This window comes from Vicugna pacos, chromosome 22 (genome assembly GCF_048564905.1).
Source record: "Vicugna pacos chromosome 22, VicPac4, whole genome shotgun sequence".
Lineage (NCBI taxonomy): Eukaryota > Metazoa > Chordata > Mammalia > Artiodactyla > Camelidae > Vicugna > Vicugna pacos.
Genome location: NC_133008.1, coordinates 31302054 through 31327067, shown reverse-complemented (window position 1 = coordinate 31327067; position 25014 = coordinate 31302054). Strand labels below are relative to the sequence as shown.

Sequence of the window (25014 nt, the reverse complement as noted above, 5' to 3'; positions counted from 1 at the left end):
GGGGGGGTCTCGGGAAGGGTGAGGCTGCAGTGTGGGTGGGAGCAGGATCAGCAAGCCAGAGATTTAGCCCCTTTTCCCCTTTCCGCTCTGTGACTTGGCTGCAGTGGACAGTTTCCAGAATCAGGACTGTCAAATTTAGCTAATAAGCCTACAGGATTCCTAGCTAGAGTTGAATTTCAGATAAACAATAATTTTCGTACAGTATGTCTCAAATATCGAACGGGACATGGTTATACTAAACAAAATTCGCTATTTACCTGAAATTCAAATTTAACTGGGCAGCCCTGTATTTAGCTGGCATTCCAACCTAAACATACACAGCAGCCTTTTTGGGAAAATGGCCCCAGGCACTTCCCGGAGTCTGGGGAGCCATGTCTGTTAGCACGTGGCCCTGTCATGTGACCATAGTTCCTTACCCGGGACTGGACATCTCTCCAAGCAACCGGCCACGTGTCTGGAGGAGCAGCCTATCAGGCGGCCTGGGGCTCTAGCCAGGCGGGGCATTGGACGGTGACTTACTAGCCCAATGACAGCCTCCCTCTGTAGGAACATTGAAGATGGGATTCCCAGGTAGAAATAGAAGTGGCTTCAAATCTTGCTTCTGCCCCTTAGTGGCTGTTTGTGCTTTGGAGGGTCCTCAGCCTCAGATTTTTGTATGAACCTCATCCGGGCGTTACGCAAAGCACCAGAGGCAAAGCTTATACTAAGTGCTCAGTAAATCTGCTCACTGTAATTGTCATCATTCATGTCAGTATAATTAGCACCTTTACCCTTCCTTCCTTTTTTCTTTTTCTTTTTCATGTTAGTGCTGCCCTTCCTTTCCTGTGAGACTAGAAGAACAGGGAAGACAATGACCTCAGTTTACAATTGGTGAAACCCAGGGCAGGGGGCACGTGGTTGAGTTGAGCTCCTGTTGGAACCTTGGCCAGGCTCCCTAGCCACCTCCTTTGTGGCCCAACTCACACCGCAGCCACGACAGGAGTTGCCAGCCCCTCCGTATCCTCCCAGTGGTCCTGGTGCCTGTGGTTACCAGCACCACAGGTGACGCACGATGAAGCGTTCTTTGCTGGGATCTCCTCCCCAGCCCCCAGGGGCCTGAGGCAGCCTAACTGTTGTCTCTAGAAGACTGGAGGTGCCTGATTACTCACCCAGACACCAGCCAGGCACAACCCCAGGGACTCAGCCCCTCAAAGGCAGAAGCAGAGGTGTTTTCTGAGTCTGAGCCAGGTGACTGTGCTCTGCCCTTGATCTTCCGGGCGACCAGGGCAAGCTTCCTCCCTCTCTCAGATCCAGCTTCCTCACCTGCTGCAAGGGCACTGTACTTGTCATGTAAGTCCAGACACTAACTGAACAGACACTGTTGACAAGACTAAGAACAGACAGCACCGGAACCCTCACCCACTGCTGCTCGGATTGTAAGCTCGTACAGTGCTTTGGGAACCTGTTTGGTATCAACCACTGAAACTAACTTACACTTGCCCCGTGACCCAGCAATTCCATCCCTAGATTCACAGCCAAGAGAAAGAGAGCACTTGCTCACCAAAAAACATGCACAAGACTGTACATCACTCAGATAAATTTCACATCGTCAGAATAAAAGCCTTTTGTGCTTCAAAAAAGGCCACTGAAGAAATGAAAGGACAACCCACAGAACAGGAGAAAACATCTGCAGGTAGAGATCTGAAGAGGGACTTATATCTAGACGACACAGAGAACTCTTACAATTCCAGGATAAAAAAGCCTCAACTGGAAAAATAGACAAAGTATCCCAGTGTTCACAGCACACCGTATACAGCAGCCAAGACTAGGAGGTGGCCTAAACGTCCATCCACAGGTGACTGGGCAAAGAAGCTGTGCAATGTACACACAATGGACTACTACTCAGCCGTAAAAAGAATGAAATAATGCTGTTTACAGCAACATGGATGGACCTGGAGATCATGATACTGAGTGAAGTAAGTGAGGCAGAGAAACACAAATACCATTCCACTTTTATGTGGAATCTAAAAAATGATACAAATGAATTTATTTACAAAACAGAAACAGACTCACGTAGAAAACTAACTTACGGTTGCCAAAGGGGGAAGAGGGTGGAGGAGGGATAAATCAGGAGTTTGGGATTAACAGATACACACTACTATATATAAAATAGAAAAACAACAGGACCTACTGTATAGCACAGGGAACTAGATTCAACATCCCATAATAAACCATAATGGAAAAGAATATGACAAAGAATATATATGTGTGTATAACCAAATCACTTTGCTATATGTCAAAAACTAACACAACATTGTAAATCAACAACACTTCAATTTAAAAACTAGGCAACTTCAAGGCAGATATACAGATAGTCCATGGGCTCATGAGTCAATGTCATTAGCCATTAGGGAAATGCAAACCAAAATCACAATGAGGTATCACTTCATACCCACTAGGACGGCTAGAATCGAAAAGACAGACATTACCAAGTGTTGGAAAGGATGTGCAGAAATTGGAACACTTACACATTGCTGATGGGAATGTAAAATGGTGCAGCTGCTTTGGAAAATAGTCTGGAAGATCCTCAAAAGGTTAAAAACAGAGTTACCATATGACTCAGCAATTCCACTGCTGCATCTATGCTTACGGGAAAAAAATATACGTCCACATAAAAACCTGTACATGAATATTCACAGCGGAATTACTCCAAATTGCCACCAAGTGGAAACAACCCAAAAATCCATCAACAGATAAATGGATAAACAAAATGTAGTCCCTCCACACACGGGAGCATCACTCAGCCATGAACAGGAGAGCAGCCCTGACACCCACCACCATGCGGACAGACCTGGAAACACAGTGCTCGGTGAGAGAAGCAGACACAGAAGGACACACAGCGTGTGACTCCATGGACGTGAGACGTCCAGAACAGGCAGATCCACAGGGACAGAGCGCAGGTTCCTGGTTGTCAGGGGCTGGGGAGGGGATGAGGGAGACTACAATGGACACAGATTTTATTTTTGGTTTTCGGTGATGAAACTATTCTAGGATTCGATGGTAGTGATGGTTGCACAACTTTGTGAAGGTGCTAAAAACCAGTGAGTTGTACATTTAAAAGGGTCAATTTTATGGTATATAAATAATATTTGTGAAATAAAGAAAAAAACCTATATATGTATTGGTCTCTGACGCCCAGTTCCCGGCCAGAGCTCCTAAATTCGTTTTACTTTCCTGGGCAATAGAAGTGTCTTTTCTTCTAATGAGACGGCTCTGGGTGGGTTCCTGGCTGGGACTGGCCACCAGAAAGACCAACCTGTGATTAGAAACTTGGAACTTTCAGCTTCACCGCCATCCTCCAGGGAAGGGAGAAGGGCTGGGGGTGGAGTTAATGATCAACCACGCCTAGGTGAGGAAGCCTCCAAGACAATCTTTGAACTGTGGGGCTCCAGTGATCCTTGGTTGGTGAACACGTGGAGGTGCTGGGAGAGAGCATGGAAGCTGTGCCCTTTCCCACATACTTGCTCTGTGCATCTCGTCCATCTCGACGTGTGTCACAAAATTCCTAGGTATTCCACAGTTGGCCCTTCATCGGTGTCCTTCATCTCGTCCTTTTATAATAAACCAATGCACAGTAAGCAAACTGTTCCCCTGAGTTCTGTGAACCGCTCTAACAAATGCATCGAGCCCAAGAAGGGGGTCGTAGGAACCCCCGATCTGCAGCCAGTCGGTCAGAAGCACAGGTGACAACCTGGATTCGTGATTGGCATGGGGGGGCACTTGGGGAACCCAGCCCTCAACCTGTGAGGTCTGACGCCGTCTCGCTATCTCCAGGTGGACAGTGTCAGAATTGAGTGGAAGTGCAGGGATCCCAGCCGACGTCACAGACAGCGGCTTGTTTCCGGGGGCGGGGGACACCTCACATACCTGCTGTCAGAAGCGCTGTGGGCAGTAGTGTGAGAATAAAGGAGACACACACGGGAAGAGAAACGATTTTGCGCAAACGTGTCTCAGCAGCTGTTGCAGGAAGGCGGCGGGAGGCGCGGGTGGGCGGGCTGCGCAGCAGGAACGGTGGCCGGGGCTTCGCACTCCATTCCTCCGCACCCCTAGCGCCCCCCGGTGGCCGCGCGGCCCGCGCCGCTGGGCGCGCTCCCGGCTCGCTCCGGCCGACGGGCCGCGGGCGCGCGGGGCGGGAGCGCACACCCGCGGAGCCGCCAGTGTGCTGAGCGCGGCTCGCACTGGCTCACAGGGCCAACCGCGGGGCGTGGAGGAATTCTATGACCCGGGTTTTCAACACAGCCAGCATCAAAAGTTAAATTACATGTGGGGGGAGGGTATAGCTCGGTGGTAGAGCGCGTGCTTGGCGTGCAGGAGGTCCTGGCTGAATCCCCAGTACCTCCATTCAGTAAATACAGAAAGAAACCTAATTACCTACTCCCCCCCAAAAAAATCAGAGTAAAATAGCTGAATTATATAAACATTCAACGAAAACTGGCTTTGAAAGAAAAGTAACCAATACTCAAAACCTCACGATCCCTTTTTTCTGCCGTTCTACTGTTCTCTTGCTGTTACTACCTTTCCTAGGCTTCTCAGGTTATTTACGCCCCTTGCATGAGTATGGTGGGAACAGTGCTTGTTAGAGACCAGCCGTGGACTTCGTAGCTTGTAACCTCGTCCCCAGATACGGTGATATTCGAAGGTGGGCCTCTGGGAGATGATTAGGTCATAAAGGTGGATCCCCCGGGAACGGGCTGAGTGCCCTGTTGAAGACCCCAGGGAGCTCGCTCACCTCTTCCATCACGTGAGGGCACAGCGAGGAGATGGCCGTCTGTGAACTAGGAATCGGGTCCTCACCAGATGCCAAATCTGCTGCCACCTTGATCTTGGACTCCCCACCTCCAGAACTAGGAGAAATAAATGTCTGTTGTGGTATCCTGAGATCACGGCTCAAACGGGAAGAAGCCATGTGTCATGGCCCACTGCTGCATATCTCTTCCCAGCTCTGCACTCAGCGATGTCACAATGGTAGCTTGAAATCAGTGAGTATTTACACCACAGACATTAGCAAAAGTGGCAAATGAATGCATGCCCCCGCCACCTCTCCAGGAGCCAGTGGTTAAACACTTGCCAGCACAACTTGCATGGAACTGACTTGGTTCAGCTCAAACTTTGGAACCAAGATCAACTGAGCCACCGTTAGACCTACTGAAGTCCAGCTGACCAGCAGACGAGAATGGATGATTATGGTCTAAGCCACAGAAATTTGGTGTTGTCTGTTACATGGCATTATCACAACATTTGCTGACTGATACACCAGGTATTCACCATGTTGGACCAAGAGAGTGTTGGAGCAGTGAAGCCAAGTGCAGATGAGGGAATCTGTTACAGCAGGTGACAGGTTGGGTAGCTGGGAGCACAAACATGAGACCTCGGTTCAAATTCGGCAACTTAATAGCTGTGGGGTTTTGGTTAATTGACCTCACTTCTCTGAGCCTCTTACTGTCAAGAGCAAATGGAGATGACCCCCCACCCATTGTCTTGAGGATCCAAATAGAACACATCTGGGGTAAACCATAGGCATTCAATGAATTCTCCCATAAGGTGATGCCTGATCTGGTCCATTTACCTGGCCAAGCTCATCTTCCTTCATTCCCTCCCTTGCTCACTCTGCCCCACGCACACTAGCCTCCTCTCCATTCCTCCACCGTACAAGAACTGTAAGTTCACTGTAGCCCTTCACTTTGCCCTGACTTCTGCCTAGACCAGTTTCCCCAAAACTTCTCTTGACTACGACTTTTTCTTCCACCTCTGCTCATTGTCAAGGTCAGCACACAATAGACTCACTGTGTATTGTTACTGAATGAATGAATAAATGAGTGGTGGATGGATGGATGGGTGGGTGGATGAGAGGATAGACGGGTGGGTGGGTGGATAGGTGATGAATGGATGGATAAATGGATAGATGGATGGGTGGATGGATGGGTGGGTGGATGGATGGATGGGTCATTTGTGGATGAGGGAGCTGATTCAGGGCTGGAACTGAGACTGGTCATAGATGTCCAAACAGCTGGCCAGGTGTCCGTGCCCAGAGCTCCATGCCCAGATTATTTCAGGGAAGAGCCATCACTTCCCTGAGCCTGACCAGCACTGCCCTCCGCTGGCTGTCCTGGAGTTTGCAGGCAGCCCGCCTGCTCCCAGTAATGTAAAAATAGGCTCTTGTTAAAATCATTCTTCAGTCTTCATCAACCTAACAAACATTCATTAAGCACCTATCCATACAGAAAACAAAAATCCTAGATCACAGAATTTGAGTTCAGGGTGGAGGAAGTGGTGGAGACTGGTTATAAACACAGTGACTAGGTAAAAAAAATATGTGTTAGAACTACTATATACAAAGTAGGTAAACAACAAGGTCCTACTGCACAGGGAACTATGATCAATATCCTATAACAAACCACAATGGAAAAGTATATGGAAAAGAATATGTGTGTATATATACGTGTAACTGAATCACTTTGCTGTGCGCCTGAAACTAACACAACATTGTAAATCAACTGTACTTCAACTTTCAAAAAATGATGCTAGAAAATGGAAAAGTTTTCTGGGGAAAAGTTCAGCATGAGAGGTAGAAGATATCATGGGGCTTCATTTTTTAGAAATAACAGCTTTATTGAGGTCTAACTGACAGACCATAAAATGCACGTATTTAAATGACAGAATCCGATCGGCTTTGACATGTGTATACCCTGTGAAGCGGTCAGCAGTCAAGGCAGTGAACGTCTTCGTTACCCTCAAAAGGTTCCTTGGGCGCCCCTGAGATCCTTCCTCCCCTCCCTCCCCACCTCCGGTATCCAAGCAACCACTGATCTGCTTTCTGTCACAGAGGTTAGCTTGCTTTTCCTAGGGCGGAATTTCTCCATCTTGGTGCTGCTGACACTGGGACTGAAAAGGCACATCCGACTTAAGAAACTGGATTCTGAGAAGGAGACAATCATTCCTGCAGCTCCTGAGTCCCAAATAAGATGCTTGGGACCGAGTTACACTCCGTGGGGGGCCGTCCTGGGCACTGCAGGGCGTGGGGCAGCCTCCCTGGCCCCACCCACGCGGTACCAGAAGTCCTCCAGGCGTGACAAGCACAGACGCCCCAGACTTGGCCCTTTGTCCCTCGGGGGCAGGGTCACCCCCAGTTAAGAAATCCTGGATTAATCCCAGCTCAGCCCCATGCATCAGGAACTTTTGTTTAGTTTCGATCCCAAAACAGATGAGAAACCTGTTTTGGGATCCACTAATGACCTGCCTGAGTTCCCGGCAGAGTTGGAGGCATAACCATGGTCTGCAGACCCCCTCCCTCCACCTCATCCCTTCCCATTTAACCGTCCTCTAAACTTGTGCTCTCCAACACGACAGTCACTAGCCACCAGATCCAATTTTTTATTGCGGTAAAATACACAAAACATTGAATCTATCGTTTCAACCGTTTGTAAGTGCACGGCTCAGCGGCATTAAGCACATTCACACTGTTGTGCCACCATCCCCACCACCATCTCCAGAGCTTTCTCATCTTCCCAAACTGAAGCTCTGTCCCCATGAAACACTCTCCCTCCCCTCCCCCATCCCCGCCCCACCCTCTGCTTCTTGTCTGGAGGGGCTGAGAGGGTGGGCTTTGGAGTCAGAGAACCCAACGGGGTCCAAACCAATTCTCCCACATCTGAGTCTATGTCATCCGCTGGGAAGATGGTACCAGTCCTTCCTGTGTCTTTGTGTTGTTGTGGGAAACCCGCCTTCACATCACCTGGTGCCCCCCAGCTCCCTTGGGGTCCCCCCCATGGCTCACCTGCAGCCCTTTACAGAACGCTGACCTTCCAGACACAACCTCACCCCGGTTATGGCTTAACTGTACTCCCAGCACAAAGATGTGTTCAATTCCTAACCCCAGACCCATCTGGGAATGGGGTCTGCTATGGGCTGAATGTTTGTTCCCCCCCAAAATGCACGTGTTGAATGCCAACCCCCCGGGGGACGGCATTAGGAGGTGGGTCCCTCAGGGATGGGATTAGTGCCCTTATAAAGGGGCCCTGGGGGTGCCCTTGCCCTCACGCCACGTGAGGACAGAGCAAGACGCTGTCAGCCACAAAACAGGAACGCAACGTCCTCAGACACGAGACCTGCGGGCACCTTGATCTGGGACTCCCAGTCTCCAGAACCGTGAGCAGTAAACCCCTGTTGCTCACAAGCCCCCAGGCTGTGACAGTCTGTGACAGCAGCTGGAGCGGGCCAGGTCAGTCACGTAGATGCCATCAGTTACACGCGGTCGGGCAAGAACAGGGCAGGTCCTAATCCAGTAGGACGCTGTCCTTGTGAGAAGAAGGATATTTGGAAACACAGTGTCCACATAATGACAGAGGCAGAGACTAGGGTGATGGAGTCACCAGCCCAGGGATGCCCGGGGCCCCTGGAAGGTGGAAGAGGCAGGAAGGACCCTCCCCTGGAGGGAGCGCGGCCTTGCGAGCCCTGGATTCAGACTCTGGCCTCCAGAACATTTGAGAACAGATTCCTAGCGACTTAGGCCACTCAGTGCGCAGGCACCTGTTAGGGCAGCTGCAAGAAACTCATACACCCTGATTCTTCATTCCCACCTGCCGTGGTGGTGCAGAGAAGCCCAGCTCCCCTACTCTGGGGGCTCAACCTTCAATAGAACATTCTAAGGCCTGCAGCCAGGTGTTGGCAGCTGGAGAGCAAGGGCCACTTTGGGGCCCCCTGAGGAGAAAGAGGAAGTGTATTCTGTCCGTGAGTCACAACCAGTAACAATCCTGAGAAAATAAGGAGGCGCCCGCAGGCCTGAGGCCAGCAGCTCCCTGGCCCCCTTCCTCCTCGAAAACAACTCCTTCTCTTCTTCTTCAGGCAGGCAGGCTCCGAACGCGCAGAGGCATAGACGAGCCCAAAGAGGACGGCTTTCAGAACACCCACCTGCTCCCGTCCGCCGCCAGACGCTGCCTACCACCCCGGGGGGCTTTCCTCGGGGCTTCTGTCTCCTTGTGTCTCAGTGCTATTTACATGTTTATTTTTACGAGACTGGCTCCTTAGAGAACGTCTGCACGTCTTGTTTTGTCACCTACATTTTTTTTTCTCTTAAGAGTATATTATGGTTTGGCCGTGCCTCAAAAAGCTAAACATAGAATCTCCGTATGACAGCGATTCCACGCCTACGTGTACGCCCAAAGGAGTCGAAAGCAGGCACTTGAATAGATTTTTGTACATGCATGTCCACAGCAGCCAAAAGGTGGAAACAGCCCAAATGTCCTTTGACAGATTCATGAATGGATACACACACACGGTCTCTCCACACACGGGACCGTCACTCAGTCACGAAAAGCAGAGCAGCCCTGACACCCGCTCCCATGGGGACGGACCCTGAGAGCACGACGCTCAGTGAGAGAAGCAGGCACAGAAGGACACACAGTGTGTGAGTCCACGGATGTGAAACGTCCAGAACAGGCCAGTCCCCAGACACAGGGAGGGGGCTCCTGGTCGTTGGGCTGGGTGGGTAACAGCTACGGGGACAGGGTTTCTTTTTGAGGTGATAAGAAGAATGCTCTAAAATTGACTTGTGGTGATGGGTGTACGTATCTGCGAATGTACTACAAATGATTGAATTGTACACTTTAAATGGGTGAGTTGTATGGTATGTGAATTTTATCTGAATAAAGCTGCAAAAAATATCTGGGGTTCCAAAAGAAGGCTGCAGATAGACAGAGTCAACATATATTATACAATACAGTATTAATTATTATCATGTAAATGTAATACACAGAATAAATAAAATATATAGATAAATACTATGACATTAGGTACAACAAAACGTATCTGTATGTTTACAAATATAGAGGGCATTTTATTTTACTTCAGGTATCATTTTCAAGTGTATATAATGCATAATATTCTATACACACATATAGTATAGCCGCAAGTATTAAATAAAGTCTAGTAAGAGATATGCTTTGGGAGTTTCAGGTTTGCAAATGTTAGCCACTATCTATAAAACTCAATTTGAAAACAAATTTCTTCTGTATAGCACAGAGAACTATATTCAATATCTTGTAATAACCTTAATGAAAAAGAATATGAAAACGAATATATGTGTGCATATGCATGACTGGGACAGTGCGCTGTACACCAGAAATTGACACATTGTAACAGACTATACTTAAATTAAAAAAAAAGCAATTAAAAATATTTCTTGGATGGAGGGGAGGGTATACCTCAGTGGCAGTGTGCTTAGCATGCATGAGGTCCTTACCTCCATTAAAAAAATAATGGATCAATCCATCTAATTATTCCCCCCCAAAAAACAAAAGCAAACAAACAAAAAAGAAATATGGTGTATAAATTTAGCTTCCTCAATGAGCATCACTGCTCTTAAATTTAGCAGCAAAAATTCTATAAATGCAAAGAAAAAACGTGGAGGAGAGAGAGGTATGAGCAAAGGAGGGCAGGACCTCACACGCAGGGCACTTGTGTTCAGGTGTCACCTTCCGTTTTCCATAACAACACCTCTGCTGAAGCATTTGAATGACCAAGAAAAACACTAAAACGTGCATCAAGGACTGTAACAAATAAAAAATATAAGCAAGATAAAAAGTAGCCCACATCTAAGCCTGAGCATTTCTGCCGCCACCACCTCCTCCAGTCCTCGGCTAGGGCGCGTTGACAGGGCTGTCATGTTGATGCCAGGAGCACATCTGGCTGTCCCACGCTTTATCGTGCAGCAGCAGATGTGTGTGCCGATTTGAGGCCAAATCCAGCCATTTGAGGCTGTCCTTTAGCCTGGTTCTCACCCAGGGCTGTGCCAGACCCAGGAAAAGTGGTTGTGCCTCATTTACTTCCATTTTCTTGCTATTTGTTCAAAATGACCCTGGATGTGGTGAAAGGAAGTTTGGCCCCTTTTGTGTTTACTTTTTAGCATTTTATGATGAACTTTTAATTTTAAAAAAATTTTTATGGGGAGGTAATTAGGTTATTTATTTACTGATTTTAATGGAGGTGCTGGGTATTGAACTCAGGACCCCCTGCATGCTAAGCACGTGCTCCACCACTGCGCTATACCCTCCCTCCTATGACGAACTTTTTCAAAAATACAGAAGGTCGAGGGAACTTTACAGAGAAGGCCTGCACCTCTGGTGCCTAGAGTCTACAAGCATATTTTGCTGTGTTTGATTTGTGCGGCCTCTGTCTACCCGTCTTAATTTTAAGATTTCATTTCAAAGTCTACTGCAGACATCCAGCCCCTCCAGCAGGCACGTCGTTCACCAGGGATCAATACATGTGGGTGTCTTGAATGTCTGGATGAAATTTGCTAGAGTGAAATATACAAGTCCCACTGGCACCATCAGATGGGTTTTGTCAAATGCACACACCGAAGTCACCCTCAGCCCATCAAGACCTTGGACATTCCCCCGACTCCATGTGTGAGTCCCCTGGGGCGGCTGTAACAAATCATCACCAGAGTGGTTTGAAACAACACAGGCTTATCAACTCACAGTTCTGGAGGTCCGGAGTCCGACTCGGGTCTCACAGGACTAAAACCCAGGCCTGGGCGGGGCTGGTCCCTCCGGAGGCTCCAGGGAGAATCGGGTCCTGCCTCTTCCAGCTTCCAGAGGCGCCGCATCCCTGGCTCGTGGCCCCCCCCTCCATCCTCACCGCCAGCAGCGCAGCATCCCCCGTCTCTCTCTGACTCTGACCTCCCTCCTCCCTCTGATGAGGACTCTGTGAGGACACGGGGTACTCCGGGGAATCCAGGGTCACCCCCATCCCAGGGGCCTTAACTTAACTGAAATTAATTTTGTCCTACGAGGCGGGGGGAAAGGGGGAGCGCTGGGACCCCGGGGGCCTTTGTCGCCCAGGGCCTCCGGGACAGGAAGGGGTCCTTCTGGGGGAGGGGCCCCTATAAAGGGGGACAGGGCCCACGGCAGAGACCAGCCACCGCCAGACTCCCGAAAGCGGGGCCAACGCGGCGCCCCCGCCCCCAGGCTCGGCGGGTGGGAGCCTGGGGGCGGGGGCGCGGCGCGGCGCGCGGCGCGCGTTCCCGGAGCCCCGGCTGCCCCGCCCCCTCCGCGCGCCCGCAGAGTTACGACAAAATGGAGGAGGAGGGACCCGAGGCGTCTAGCCCAATCCAAGGCGCGGCCCGGTCCCTGGCTCCTCGCCGTCCACCAATCAGACGCCGAGAGGGGGAGGGCGCGCCTGGGTTTCCTGGAGTCCCCGCCCCCTCGTGCGGCCGCGTTCCCGGCGGCGCGGGGGGCGTGGCCTGGGCGCGGTGCCTATAAAAGCAGGCGGCGGCGACGGCGCCATTTTGCGAACGGCGAGCAGCGGCGGCGGCGCGGGGAGGCGCAGCGGAGGTTTTCTGGTTTCGGACCCCAGCGGCCGGATGGTGAAATCCTCCCTGCAGCGGATCCTCAACAGCCACTGCTTCGCCAGAGAAAAGGAAGGGGATAAACCCAGCGCCACCGTCCACGCCACCCGCACCATGCCGCTCCTCAGCCTGCACAGCCGCGGAGGCCGCAGCAGCGAGAGGTGAGCGCCCCGCCCCCGCCCGAAGCTTCCAGAAGCGCCGCCTGCGCAGGCCCGCAGGGGGCCGGCCGCAGGGCGCCACGGAAGTTCGGGGAGCGTGAGGTCCGCCCCTTTGTCGAGGCCACAGTCGCGCCGGGGGCGGGTTCTCGGCGGGGTGGGGTGGGGGTGGGGTGGGCCTGGTGGGTGTAGAGGCCTCAGGTCGGCTTGCGGGGTGGTTGGTGGGATTTGGGAGACACAGGAGTCCTGGGTGGTTTTTGGGGCGCGGGGTTCCGGTAGCTGCTCGGTTCCAGCCAGAGTCAGGCCCGCGAGACCCGCGAGTAAGTCGAGCGCCCTCCCCCGCGCACCGACGTGGCCCCGGGACGCGGCCGCCCTCGTGATCCGTTTTTAGTTTGAAAGCGCGTCGGTCCTGCCGCGCCAGGCCCCCGAGGACGTGCGGAGCCGGGCGGCGCCACGTAGACGGCGCCCCGGGCCTTCCTCGGGGTGGTGGCCCGGCCGCCCTCTCCCACAGAGGGCCGCTCGGTTGAGGGCGGTCGCGTCCGGGGGCGCGGGTCCGGGTGAGCTGTGCTCGCCGCACTAACGGAGATCTTCGACGACGCCCGCGGCGGGGCGGCCCGGGTGGAGCCGGGCGAAATGGAGGCGACTTTGGGGCCTGTTTACACCGCGCAGCAAATGGCTGCTGGCGCTGCGGGCTGCGCGATTGTGAAAGTCTCCCCCGGGGCCGAGGGCCGCTCTGCCGGGATGACGCAACCGGAGGCCGCGGGGAGCGCGCGAGAGGGCGTCTCCGCGGACCTGTCCCCGCGGTGCGGGCGGGGGGTCCCGCGGGCCCGCGCCTCCCGGCGTCGCGGGCCGCAGACGGGGCGCGGCGGGGCCGCCCTGTAAAGAGCCAGGTTGCTGGTCTCTTGAGAGCAGGCCTGCTGGGGCCTCAGGTTTTGCTGTAGACTGCGAAAGGGAGAAGGGGAAGCGGAACTTAGAAGTGGGAAATGGAACTTAACGCAGGATACGGTTGGGCGAGACTTCCAGTTGGTCTTCAGATGATTACGGGGCAAAAGAGCCACCTGGGCCGGGTTGGGCCCTAACCCCCGTTACCGCCCGCAGGAGGCCGACTCGGGCGGCCAGTTGATTTTGCGGTTGCTTAGCTGCCCGACCCGGCGGAGGCGGGCGTTGGCTTTGCACGCGGTGTAAACATTTCTCTGCGGGGAGGGAGGCCACGTCCCAGGGGGACGCACGCTCAGTAAGGCCTTGGCCTTGTCGGGGGTGGAGGCCCCGTCAGCAGTGGCCAGTGGCCAGCGGGACTGCCCCAGTGCTGCTCACCAGCCTGTCTCCTCCAGTTCCAGGGTCTCCGTCACCTGCTGTAGTAACCTGGGTCCGGGGCCTCGGTGGTGCTCCTGATGTCCCTCACCCACCCCTGGAGATCCCAGGTGGGCGAGGGAGTAGTCAGAGGGATCACAGTCTTTCAGCTAGTTTATTTTACTCTGTAAGTATTCTGGTTCCGAGGGGTTCCTGGGTGCCTTGGGGGGGGCGGGGGAGTGGCCCCACCAGCAGTGTTAAGCTTCTCAGCAGGGAATTGTGCACCTGTCAGGTGCCAGGAATTTTTTTACTTGGTTTTACTCAACTTTTCAAATCCACAGTTCAAGGAACAGGTGCAAACAAGCCTAACTCTTGCCTGAGCCTCAAGTAGCCCTTGGCATCTCCTGTTGGTGCCTCAGCCTGAGGTTCTGCTTGGCCCTGGGCCAAGCCACCGCCTCTCGAGGCCCGGGAGGCCCCACACCCAAACATCTGCCATGCAGGAGGTTGGGTGACCGGTTATTTTGGTGCATTTCTGGGTTTTCCAGATTGTCAGCGGTAGCAGGGGAGAAGATTCTCAGCTTGTGAAGGTTGGTGTCCAAGACTAGATTTGGTTCTCTCCTTCCACAGGATAATCGGCTGAATGTAACAGAGGAACTAACGTCTAATAACAAGACGAGAATTTTTAACGTCCAGTCCAGGCTCACAGATGCCAAACACATTAACTGGAGAGCGGTGCTGAGCAACAGCTGCCTCTACATCGAGATACCAGGCGGCGCTCTGCCCGAGGGGAGCAAGGACAGGTGAGGGTGGGGAGCGGCCAGCCCTGGGCCTGTGTGTGGTGCGTCTTGAAGGTGTACTCGGGAGGAGGGGCGCCTCCGTCAGGAGCCAGGAGCCAGGCCCCACGTTATTTGGGGGAAAGGCTTCCCTTTGTGAGCGGTGGACCCTAGTTACCACCCAAGGGTTTCCAGGGGACGTCCGGGAACATGCGTCTGTCACACTGAGGGGGGTGCTCATGGCTCTCGGTAGGAGGCCCCCTGGGGTGCAGGTGGGTGGGTCCTGACACCCGCCCTTCAGCTTCGCAGTTCTTCTTGAGTTTGCTGAGGAGCAGCTCCGCGCTGACCACGTCTTCATTTGCTTCCACAAGAACCGTGACGACCGAGGTGGGTGACGGCCATCCTTGGCCTCTGCAGGGGAGAGGGACTCACATCCCTGGGGCCCCACCACACCCGACTGGGCACCCAACCCCACTGGACTCGGGTGCACCAGGGGAGGCGGAGCTCTGGGCCCTGAGGGTAGAGCGGCGGTTCTGACCTGACGGCATCTTCTTTGCAGCCGCCTTGCTCCGTACCTTCAGCTTTTTGGGCTTTGAGATTGTGAGACCGGGGCATCCCCTTGTCCCCAAGAGACCCGACGCTTGCTTCATGGCCTACACGTTTGAGAGAGAGTCCTCGGGTGAGGAGGAGTAGTGGCCGCCCCCGTGTCCCTGGGGCCTCGATCGCAGTCCTTTGTGTTGCGCTTCGTGCTGAGCCTTGTGCGGGTGGTGTGATGAGCTGTGCGCTGAGCAGTGTCAGCCTGTTCCCCTGCTGGGTTTGTCCGCATGTTGTAATTGTGCAAATAAACGCTCACTCCAGATTAGCCGTGTATTTCTTGAAGTTTAATATTGTGTTTGTGATACTGGAGTATTTGCTTTAATTCTAAATAAAAATTTATATTTTACTTTTTTATTGCTGGTTAAAGATGATTCAGATTATCCTTGTACTTTGAGGAAGAGTTTCTTATTTGAAGTCTTTTGGAAACAGTCTTAGGTCTCTTAACTTTGGAAAGATAGGTATTAATCTACCCTTCTATTGCTCTCAAAAATCCGAATAAAAGTGATTACCACTCCAAGACCTGTGTTGGCTCAGTGTTGACGCGGCTGCTGTCACCCCTGCCCAGGGTTGGAGGGCAGGTCGGGGATGCCTCGGGGCAAGGAAGGGAGGCCTCCAATGGCCTGGAGTTGGGGCGGGTTGTGCAAGTGTCCTGAACTGAGTGACTGCTTTTACAGAGGGGGAAGTGGGGACGGGGTGGGGAAACCAAGGGCCTGGTCAGCTCTGGCCATCTGGCTTTAGAATCGTGTGGGCAGCTTGGCCCTGGGGCTCCACTCAGGCTGCCTTCTTACCTCACCTTCCCACCAACTCCCGGGCAGAGAGGCAGCTCTGGGTGGCAGCCGGTTCCGCCTCTCATGTTGAGCCTGCTGCTCCCTTTTACCCAGTGCCCTTCCCTGGGGAGGCCCCAGTGGGAAGCTGGCCAGTTCCTGCTCCCTTCAATGGCCTTCCAGCCTGAAGATGTTTACTGGGCCCTGGGACAGGGCAGGGACTGGCTGGGACTTTCCAGCGAGGAGGTGGTGTCTGTGGCTGTGGGCGCCCTGCCTTTAGGCCTTGTACGATGTCGTGCTGGGGCAGGGCACTGCTAGCAGGTGTCCGGGCTAGACCAGAGGTGAGGAACACTGGTTTCTGCACTGGGGGCGCTTAGGTGAGGAGGGGTGAAGGTGGGAGAACCACGGCTGCAGCGCCGTCTGCTGGCTGCATCTGGGGGCGTCGCGGAAGATTGTCAAATTGGCGGCAAAGGGTCTCTTACAGAAGAGAAAAGGGCTTAGGGGAATACTACCTGAGTGATGGAGTCGGTGTTCAAAGGTCTGGGGAGACAGCTGGACACACCCAGTCTATGTGGGCAGGGCAAGGGCAGAGAACCGGCACCAGATTGTGCAGGGGAATGGATAGGAGTCTGGAACAGAGGGGCGGGCGTTTTCAGCAGAAGGCACCTCAGGATGGGCAGTGTGGCTGGAGGGGCTGGCCAGAGGGTGTGCAGCGCCTGCAGAGGAGCCCCACTGGATTCTGGAGGTACCAAGGAGCCACGGGAGATGTCTGAGCAGGAGAGAGACCTGGTCACATCTGGGGGTTAGAAAGTTTCTCCCAGGATCACCATGGTGGGGTTGGGAGCAAGTAAAGAGGCAGGACTGGAGACCCTGGCAAGGGCAGTGGGATCCCTCAGGGCTCCTGTGTCCATTTTCCAGAGGTGTCAACTGAGACCTCATTGTTTCCCTCAGGTTCCTGATGAGTCTTGTGTACTCGTTTGTTTATTCCATCGTTGCATGCTCCGAATTAAACACCTACTGTGTATCAAGCTTGGCCTCTGCCCTTGGGGAACTCACAGGCTGGTGGATGAGGTGAGCGTGTGACAGGTAAAGAGGTGAATAAATACTTCAGGTGGTGACAAGTGCTCTGAGGGGACACAAGGTGAGGAGCTACAGAGGACCCAGGAGGGGCGACTTAACTTGCTTATAACAGGTGAGATCTGGGCAGTCTGGCAGAGGAAACGGCCCAGGCGAAGACTTGGTGGCTGGACAGTTTAGTGTCAGAGTCACATCGAGGAGGCTACAGTGGGTGGAGGTAGTTGGGGTGGGGCACGGGAGCGATAGGAACGTTAGCGCAGGTGAGCTCAAGATGCCACTGGGTGGGCTGTGCTGAGGGGTGCTGGCTGTCTCCAGTTCCAGGGAGCCGCCGCCTCCTGGAGGCCCCAAGCAGTTCTTGAGAAGGACATTCACACTTGCCATCCTCAGCACAAGGGGTGCTCCGGGGCCAGGAATGCCTCCCATGCTGGCTTTGGGAGGAGTCCACACGCTCCAGGAGACGGTGACCATCAGACCCCAGTACCAGAAGGGCATCCTGGCTCCCGCTGGAAGGCATGGAGGCAGTTCCACACGCAGAAGGACATTAACTGGCGGGGGTTCCACACCTGGAAGGGGCAGGCAGCTGTGGCATCAGAAAGCCTCGGGCAGCACTGGCCATCAGTCCAGCCCTGGGGAGGAGGCACCTGCATTTTTGGGGAGGGCTTGGGCCTACGTTCCCGCTGCTGGCGCCTCCTGGAAGGGTGCACGCACCCTGTAGTGGAGACACTGGCCACCAGCCCCAGGTGCGTCGCTCACAGGAGGGGCTGGTCCCACAGCAGCTCCAGGGCGAGCTCCACTGAGGCTTCAGTGGCCTCGGCCAGGTACCCACAGTACAGCCAGTCCTCCAGGCCGGGCACCTCCCCACCGGCGGCCTGCTCGGCCAGGTGCAGGACCAGCAGCGTGCGGTGCACCCGCAGCCAAGGCCCCAGCGGTGCTCCGCGGCGGCACAGCGCCGGCCCGGGCCCCCAGAGCAGCGTCTGCAGCGCGCTGCGCGTCTGGGCGGCGGAGGGCCGCCAGCGGGCCAGCTGGGCCGCCAGGCGCTCCAGGCCCACGGCCAAGGGGGTGGCCGAGGGCGCGATGGGGCCAAGCAGCTCTCGGAGCAGGTGGCCCAGCTGCTGTGCGTGGGCACCCAGGGGGCCCGGGGACCGCGGGCGGACGCGGCCGAAGTCCGCCAGCAGCAGGCGCGGGGGCCCGGTGGCGGTACAGCCCCGTGGCACCACCAGCAGCATGTTCTCAGGACGCAGCTCGGCCAGGGCCGCACCCCGGGCCTCCAGGTGCGCCAGGGCCGCGCTCAGCTGCAGCAGCAGCAGGGCCACGGCCCGTGTGAACTTCGCAGGGGGCTGCGCGCCTGCTCCCTCCAGCCACTGGGCCACCGTGAGCTCCGGCACCTCCGCCGCCAGCACCACGGGCTGATCCCAGGGCATCTCAGGCAGTGCGCCCCTGGGCACCAGACCGCACAGCCCCTGCAGGTTGAAGTGTGGGGCCAGTGAGGCCTGCAGCTCCAGGCCCCACGGGTGGGGCTCCTCGGCTCCTGGCCTGGGCACCTGCAGGGCAGAGGGGCCTTCAGGGCCTGACCCCCGAGCCCTCCCAAGCCAGCACAGCCCACCCAGCGGCTCCACCAGGCCTGAAGCCTGCCCCCAGCATCGCCGCATCCCCCCAGAAGCAGGGGATTCATGTTAATTCAGATGTTAGTTGCCAGCATGGTTTTAAAGACTAAGCAGGGAGGATGGTGTTTAGGGGTCAGACTTCCCAGCCTGCCAGAGGGGCTGGCGCTTGCCACTTGGTAAAATGGAAATGCCAACCGAGGTACCAGAGCTGGGCTGTCCAGTAGAAAGACAACTCAGGCCACGGTGTAATTCCAGTTTTCCGGTAGCCACGTTTTAAAAAGTGGAAAGAAGCAAGTGAGAGTAACTTCCTTCCTTTTGTGAAGAATATTTACTTGTTTTGTTCTTTAGATTCCACGTATAATTGAAAACTTACAGGATTTGTCTTTCTTTGACCTATTTCACTGAGCATAACACCCTCCAGGTCCACCCACGTTGCTGCAAACGGCCAAGTTGCTTTCTTTCCTGTGGCTGAGTGGCACTGTCCGCAAATGCCACGTCCCCTGTTGGCGAGCGCTTAGGCTGCTTCCGCGTCGTGGCTGCTGCAGGGACTGCTGTTGTAAACGCTGGGCTGCGTGCGTATTTTCTAACTCGTGTTTTCATTTTTCTCCTGGGTGTATACCCAGGGGTGGGATTGCTGGATCCTATGGTAGTTCTATTTTTGGTTTTTTTTGAAACTTCTATACTGCTTTCTGCCATGGTTGCACCAATTTACATTCCCACCAACAGTGTGCAAAGGCTCTCTTTTCTCTACATCCTCGCCAGCGTTTGTTAGTTTGTGTTCTTTTTGATGACAGCCATTCTGACAGGTGTGAGGTGATAGCTCATTGTGGTTTTGACTTGCATTTCCCTGATGATTAATGATGTTGAGCATCTTTTCATGTGCCTGTTGGCCATCTGTGTGTCTTCTTTGGGAAAATGTTCAGATCCTCTGCCTATTTTTAAATCAGGTTGTTTGTTTGGTACTGAGTTGTATGAGCTTGAAAGTAACTTTCATAATCTATTCAATCCAGTATATCCAAAATGTTCTATTCAGCAGGTCCTGAATGAAGAAGGTATTAGTGAGGTGTTTTCCATTGTTGTTATTACTGATACTAAGTCTTAAAGACCCAGTGTGTATTTGGCATTCAGAGCACATCTTAGTCAGGAACGGTCCCATTTCAAGTGCTCAGCAGTCACATATGGCCAGCAGCTGAAGTGCTGGACAGGAAAGCTCTTTCTAGAAAGTAGGAGAGCATTAGCTTTGGGGATTACAGAGTCACCTTGGGGCAGGAGTTAAAAGTTACAGGTGCTGAGGTGGGGCTTTGCGTGTGGGTATTTTAAAAATAAACTCAGCAGGGGCCTCTGAGATGGAGCCAGTGTCGAGCTGTCAACTGAAGAACTCACTGCCGCAACAGCCTACTCCCTCCACACTCCAGTCTGTGAAATGGGCCCATAAGAACACCTTCTGCCCAGCCCATGAGGTCCCTCCAAAATGTTAATGCACCTGACGTTTGGTGGTCTGGCTTATTTGACAAGAATCATTCTTTTTTCTTAGTGGTGCATAAAACAGGAGCATCTTCTTGTGACAAAACGTGGCAATGCTTGCATGAGGATTAGCTGAATGAGTGTCTTAAAGTCCTTAAAGGTGCTCAGTGCATTTTGGCGGTTGTTAATATCAGGCAACTGAGGCTTTCTAGCACCAGAATTCACTGGGGAATGAATTTAGATGCAAACTCCTGGGTCCCTGAGAGGCCTGGGGAAGATTTTAACCAGATCCCCAGGTGATTCGAATGTAGGTGGCTGCGCATTTTAGAACCAGTTCCAAGGGCTGACAGTGTTACTTCATAGGTTAGTTGCAAAATAGGCAATTAGGCCCAAGCGAAAAGTGCCCTGGGTTATGCCTTGGACGGGAAATTGGGGCCGCCTCCCAGGAGGCGGGGCGGAGACGGGGCGATGGCGGGGCTCACCTTGGCAGCCAGGAGATGCCACGCCTCCTCGTCCACCCGCACCAGGCGGTAGTAAAGGGCGTCCCCGCTCTCCAAGCAGGGCGAGAGGTCCAGGAGGCGGAAGCCGTGGCCGGGGCGGCAGGGGCCCGGGCGGCCCCCCAGGAGCCGGGCCTGGAGCCGGACGTGCATGGCGCGAAGGCTCTCCAGCTGCCGGGCCTCCAGCGCCGCGTGCACGGCCTCTGGGCGGTGTAGGTCGTGAAAGGAGAGGCCCAGCTCAGGGTCCAGTGAGCAGAAGGGCAGTTCTTCAGGGGGACAGGCTGGCCCCACCCTGTCGTCGCCTGCCTGGCTCTTGTCCACACTGTGGGATCCCAGGAGGGGCTTCTGAGTCTCCCCTGCTTGAGTGGGGCTGGGTCTGGGGGCCTTGTGGGTGGGCAGCGACTGGGCCCTGGTCAGGGTCTTCTTGGGCAGGGGTGGGGGCAGGGGCTGCGGGTCAGTCGAGAGGGCCTCAAATGTTCGGGGGCGGCAGGCCTTGGAGGGCAGCAGGTGGGCACGGACCTCACCTATAGGGGGAGGGAGTGGGGGAGGGGAGTGAGGACTCATGGAATGGGGGGTCCTGGGCACATCATCTCTGAAATGGAAAAGACACCAAACCCCAACCCCCAGCTACCCTGTGCCCTGTGGGGTAGGGGTGCCATCTGATTTACAGATGAGGAAACAAAGGCTCAGAGGAGCGACCAGTCAGTGGCAGAGAAGCCTCCGGTCCAGCACAGGCGACTCCCACCTCCTGTGTGGCTCTGGGCAGGTGACAGAACCTCTCTGAACTCTAGTTTCCTCACTTTTACAAGCTGGTGATCCAGTTTTTTTTTTTTTTTAGGAGTTTTATTAAAGATAGTTTAAAAGCTGCTTTAGTTGAATTAAAAGGTCATGGGGCAGAGTGTTCCCTAGACGGTAATGAGAAACTCAGCCTTTCAGCTCTAACCACCCTTCCCACCCAGGACCCCTCCCCAGTGCTCACCAAGGTTGCCATACGTGGGCTGAGTCTGCCAGGTGGGGGCGTTGGGCCCGGGGGTCTCGGTGGGTGGCTCCAGGCTGCTCATGCTTCTGGGGGAAGGTCGGAGTTGGGGGCACGTGTGGGTGGGGCCTAGACTTGACCCTGCTGTGTGGCCCCAGGACGGTTGCTTGACCTCTCTGGGTGAATATCACCCACTGACCTTTTAGTGGGAAAGACCCTGTACTTTTGTGACATGGACAGAATGTCCAGCTATGAGGGCAAGACCTTGGGGGGAACAGCTGGGGGATCCTGCGCTTGGACCTTGTCCCCAGAGTTCAGCCCCCTCAAGCCGTTGCCAACAGCGCCTGGCTTGCAGTCCTGCCCCACCAGGATTCTAGGTCAGCCCAACCTCAAGAAGCAGTGCTTCCGCCCATACCCTGCCTCAGCCCCCTCCAGGAGTGCCTTACCTTCAGGCCTGAGCGACCTCCGGGCAGAGGGGCCTTGGGGACAGACTCCCAATAGCTGCAGGCCCTGGCCTCCTGGACCGTCTGACTGGCGGCTGGCAGTGAACCGGAAACGCCCAGGCAACTGTTAGACCGCAGACCTGGGGGAGGAGGGGTAGCGGGGCAGGGGGTTCCGCACTACTTCCCCACGTCCGCTTCCCTGTTCCAGGGCTGGAAGCAGGGTAGGGAGAGATGGGGAAGACGGGCTGAGGTCCCAAAGGTGACAAGAGGTGGGCAGCAGAGGGGAGCCTGAGAGACTGAGGAAAGGGAGACATTTTAGACCTCCCACCTTTGGGGTGGGCAGGGAACCCCAGAAATGACTGTTTAGGGAGAAACTTAAGCAGGTGACCCTTTCCTCTGTGGCTTTCATTACCTTCACAGCCCGACCCACTGAGAAGCCCCCAGTGTGCCCTCTACCCCATCTCCTGCCCCTCCCAGGACCCTTGCACTGGAGCGATTTGATCCCCACACTCTGGGCAGGTTCTTCCTTTTGAGCTCCAGCTCTGCTCTGACATGCTGTGCTGTGTCACACTGGGCAAATCACCACCCTCTCTGTTCCAGCAATTAAAGAAAAGTGGCTCCTGCTTTCTGCCTCCCGACAGCCAAACTAGCTGGATTTGTCTTTAAAAATTTAATTGACTCACTTCCCTCCCCCAACTACCTTAATGCATTTATTTAGAAAAAGACATTTGGGTTTTTTTGGGGGGAAGGGTGGGTAATTAGGTTGGTTTGTTTGTATATTTAAATGGAGGTACTGGGTACTGAACCCAGGACCTCGGGCATGCTAGGCATGCACTCTACCACTGAGCAGCACTGCCCCCAGGAAAGACATTTGATAGAGATTTCCATACATAGAAAATCAAGAATGCTGAACATCCAGGGAGAACCAGCCGGTGAAATTCTCACCTAAGCACAGGCCTGTCACAGCAGTCTGGGGGCTTGAGGCTTGCCCTGCTGGCCTGGAGGCATGAGAGGTGTCTCAGCTGCAAACCCAGCCTCTCCCCCTTGTAATGAAAGAACCAAGAAATCACTGCAGATGCAAAGATACAAAGACATGTCTGCTTTGTAGTTTGAGCATCTTTCACGCTGGAGTTCTCCCCTTGCCCCGTCTCATTTTCCTTAGGGGCAGTGAGCCCAGAGAGGGCAGGAGTCCACACAGGTCACACAGCAGGTCCAGACTGGACCACGGGCCATTGCTGGGTGCCCCTGGGTTTGGGGAAGGAGATGAACCCATCTCATGGGGTCCTCTAAGCGGGTCTCCTGCCACATCTTGGGCAACACAGACTGCTGACCTCCTGAGGCATCTCCCACTTGAGGGTCTATAATTTGATCCGATACTTTAATGCTTCCAGCGCACAGCTTTTATCATTCACAGAATGTACACACTCTGTCCTTAATCCATGGGGCAGCCTATGATTTTGACAAATTTCGAAATCATGCAATGGGAGGATGGTGGCTTGAGGAAGATTCTGCAAATTATACAAGACAGGGATTCCACAAACCCTGGGCTGTTCCAGGTGGAACAGAAGGGGCTGGAGGTGCTGAGGAAGTGTCCTCCTCACCGCTCAGTCCCCTACTGGCCGTGAGATCTTATTCTCCCCTTTGTGAGACCCTTCGGGGTCACCCAGCTGGGCTGTGGCTCTCATCCTGGATTAATTGGGGTGAAGCATGCAAGGCACTTGTCGCACCAAATTTAAGATGATGCCAAAAAGCAAAACAAAACAACAAAAACCACCCTTCATTGATCAAGATAAATAAAGTTTTAATGTATCAAGATAAATAACATTTCAATGTAACATTAAAAAAAAATCTTATTTGCAAACTATGGCCCATGGGCTGGCTGGCTGTTTTTGTAAATAAAGTTTTATTGGAACCCAGGCCAGGATTAGGGTGTGGAGAGGGGAGGTAGGGTCGTGCCAGGGCAGGTATCTGTCTTTATTTAAAAGGTTGATATTTTCGTCCACCGTGGGGTGTGAATCAATTTGGTTTGTAGAATATTGCTCTTGGTGATGGAGTGCTGGGCTCCCCCTCAGATTTTGTGCCCCAGGTCAGTGCCTTGCTCACCTCACCCTGGGCAGAGTGGGGACTGGGCAGAGGCTCCAGACTGGGACAAGCAGTGACATCCCAGGGACTTCTCCACCTAGGACGGGCAGGGCTGGGGGCAGCTGGTGCCTAGGGACCCCCTGCCTGCCTCAAGACGGCCCCCCTTGGAGTGGTCAGAGTAGGGGCCCTTTGTGAGGGAGGAGAGTGGTTGCTCAGCACCCCTACGTGCCCAGCACCCCACTGAGCCCCAAAGGACAGTCCTCCCCGAGGCCCAGAAATGGGCCTGCTTGCCTCAGCTAACCCTAAAAAGTGCCCGTGTGTGTGTCGCCCCTGGATTGGCCCTGTCCTACCACCCCGCCCCAGGGCCAGGCCCTCTGTAGGCCTGAAAACTGTTCTTTCATTCGAGAAGCGTTTGGAGCACTGCAGGAGCTGGGGCCGGGCTCTCTGCATTGCCCGCATGGCCCGCACTGCCCGGAGTGGTGCTCCGGGTGCCAGAGGCGCACAGATTTCAGACTTGGCATCTCTAAGAAAAATTCCTCAGCTTTTTTGGCACGTACAATTCTAGTCCCCAAAGATGTCCTTGTCCAGAACCTGGGAATATGTCATGCAGCGTGGCGGGGGCGCTCAGGTGCTGATTAGATGAGGACTCGGGGGGGGTTGGACCCTGGGTTCCCTGGGGGCCCTGTGTCCTCACAGGGTCCTCATCAGAGGGAGGCGGGAGGTCAGAGTCAGAGAGAGACGGGAGGTGCTGCGCTGCTGGCGGTGAGGATGGAGGGGGGGCCATGAGCCAGGGGTGCGGAGCCTCTAGAAGCTGGAAGCCTGGAGCCTCTGGGAGGAACCAGCTGCCGGTTCCTTTTAGACTTCTGACGTCCGGGAGTGCTGAGTAACAACCCCCCGCTGTTGTAAG

The 25014-nt window shown here is 54.3% G+C and overlaps 3 protein-coding genes and 1 long non-coding RNA gene across 4 annotated transcripts in view; 2 read left to right on the top strand and 2 right to left on the bottom strand.

Annotated features, from left to right (window-relative positions):
• DOT1L (DOT1 like histone lysine methyltransferase) overlaps positions 1 to 12063 on the bottom strand; it is a 73426-nt gene extending 61363 nt beyond the window's left edge. The window contains exon 1 of the mRNA XM_072948044.1: positions 11517 to 12063. The gene's annotated coding sequence lies outside the window, so the exon portion shown is untranslated. The remainder of the gene's footprint in view (positions 1 to 11516) is intronic.
• On the top strand, positions 4727 to 9049 carry LOC140688499 (uncharacterized). The gene is made up of 2 exons (XR_012063234.1): positions 4727 to 5296; positions 8881 to 9049. It is a non-coding gene; the product is annotated as an uncharacterized lncRNA (long non-coding RNA).
• A 247-nt stretch (positions 12064 to 12310) lies between the features above and the next one.
• Positions 12311 to 15717, top strand: OAZ1 (ornithine decarboxylase antizyme 1). The gene is given in 6 exon segments (XM_072948053.1): positions 12311 to 12546; positions 13872 to 13929; positions 13931 to 14017; positions 14458 to 14630; positions 14905 to 14990; positions 15163 to 15717. Coding segments are annotated over 6 exon segments (684 nt in total). The 5' UTR covers positions 12311 to 12400; the 3' UTR covers positions 15297 to 15717.
• Positions 15718 to 17790: 2073 nt separating this feature from the next.
• On the bottom strand, positions 17791 to 22136 carry PEAK3 (PEAK family member 3). The gene is made up of 4 exons (XM_072948052.1): positions 22029 to 22136; positions 21586 to 21671; positions 20592 to 21130; positions 17791 to 18582 (listed from the first exon to the last, which is right to left on the bottom strand). Exons 2-4 carry the CDS (start codon positions 21665 to 21667, stop codon positions 17791 to 17793), a joined length of 1413 nt encoding a protein of 470 aa, XP_072804153.1. The 5' UTR covers positions 21668 to 21671; positions 22029 to 22136.
• Between the last annotated feature and the right edge of the window lie 2878 nt (positions 22137 to 25014).

Excerpts from the sequence above, each read along its gene's own strand:
- PEAK3 (XM_072948052.1), bottom strand. The coding sequence starts at position 21,667 with ATGAGCAGCCTGGAGCCACCCACCGAGACCCCCGGGCCCAACGCCCCC. Across the intron at positions 21,131-21,585 it reads GCCCACGTATGGCAACCTTG|GTGAGGTCCGTGCCCACCTG; the intron begins GTGAGCACTGGG and ends CTCCCCCTATAG. Across the intron at positions 18,583-20,591 it reads GGCATCTCCTGGCTGCCAAG|GTGCCCAGGCCAGGAGCCGA; the intron begins GTGAGCCCCGCC and ends TCTGCCCTGCAG.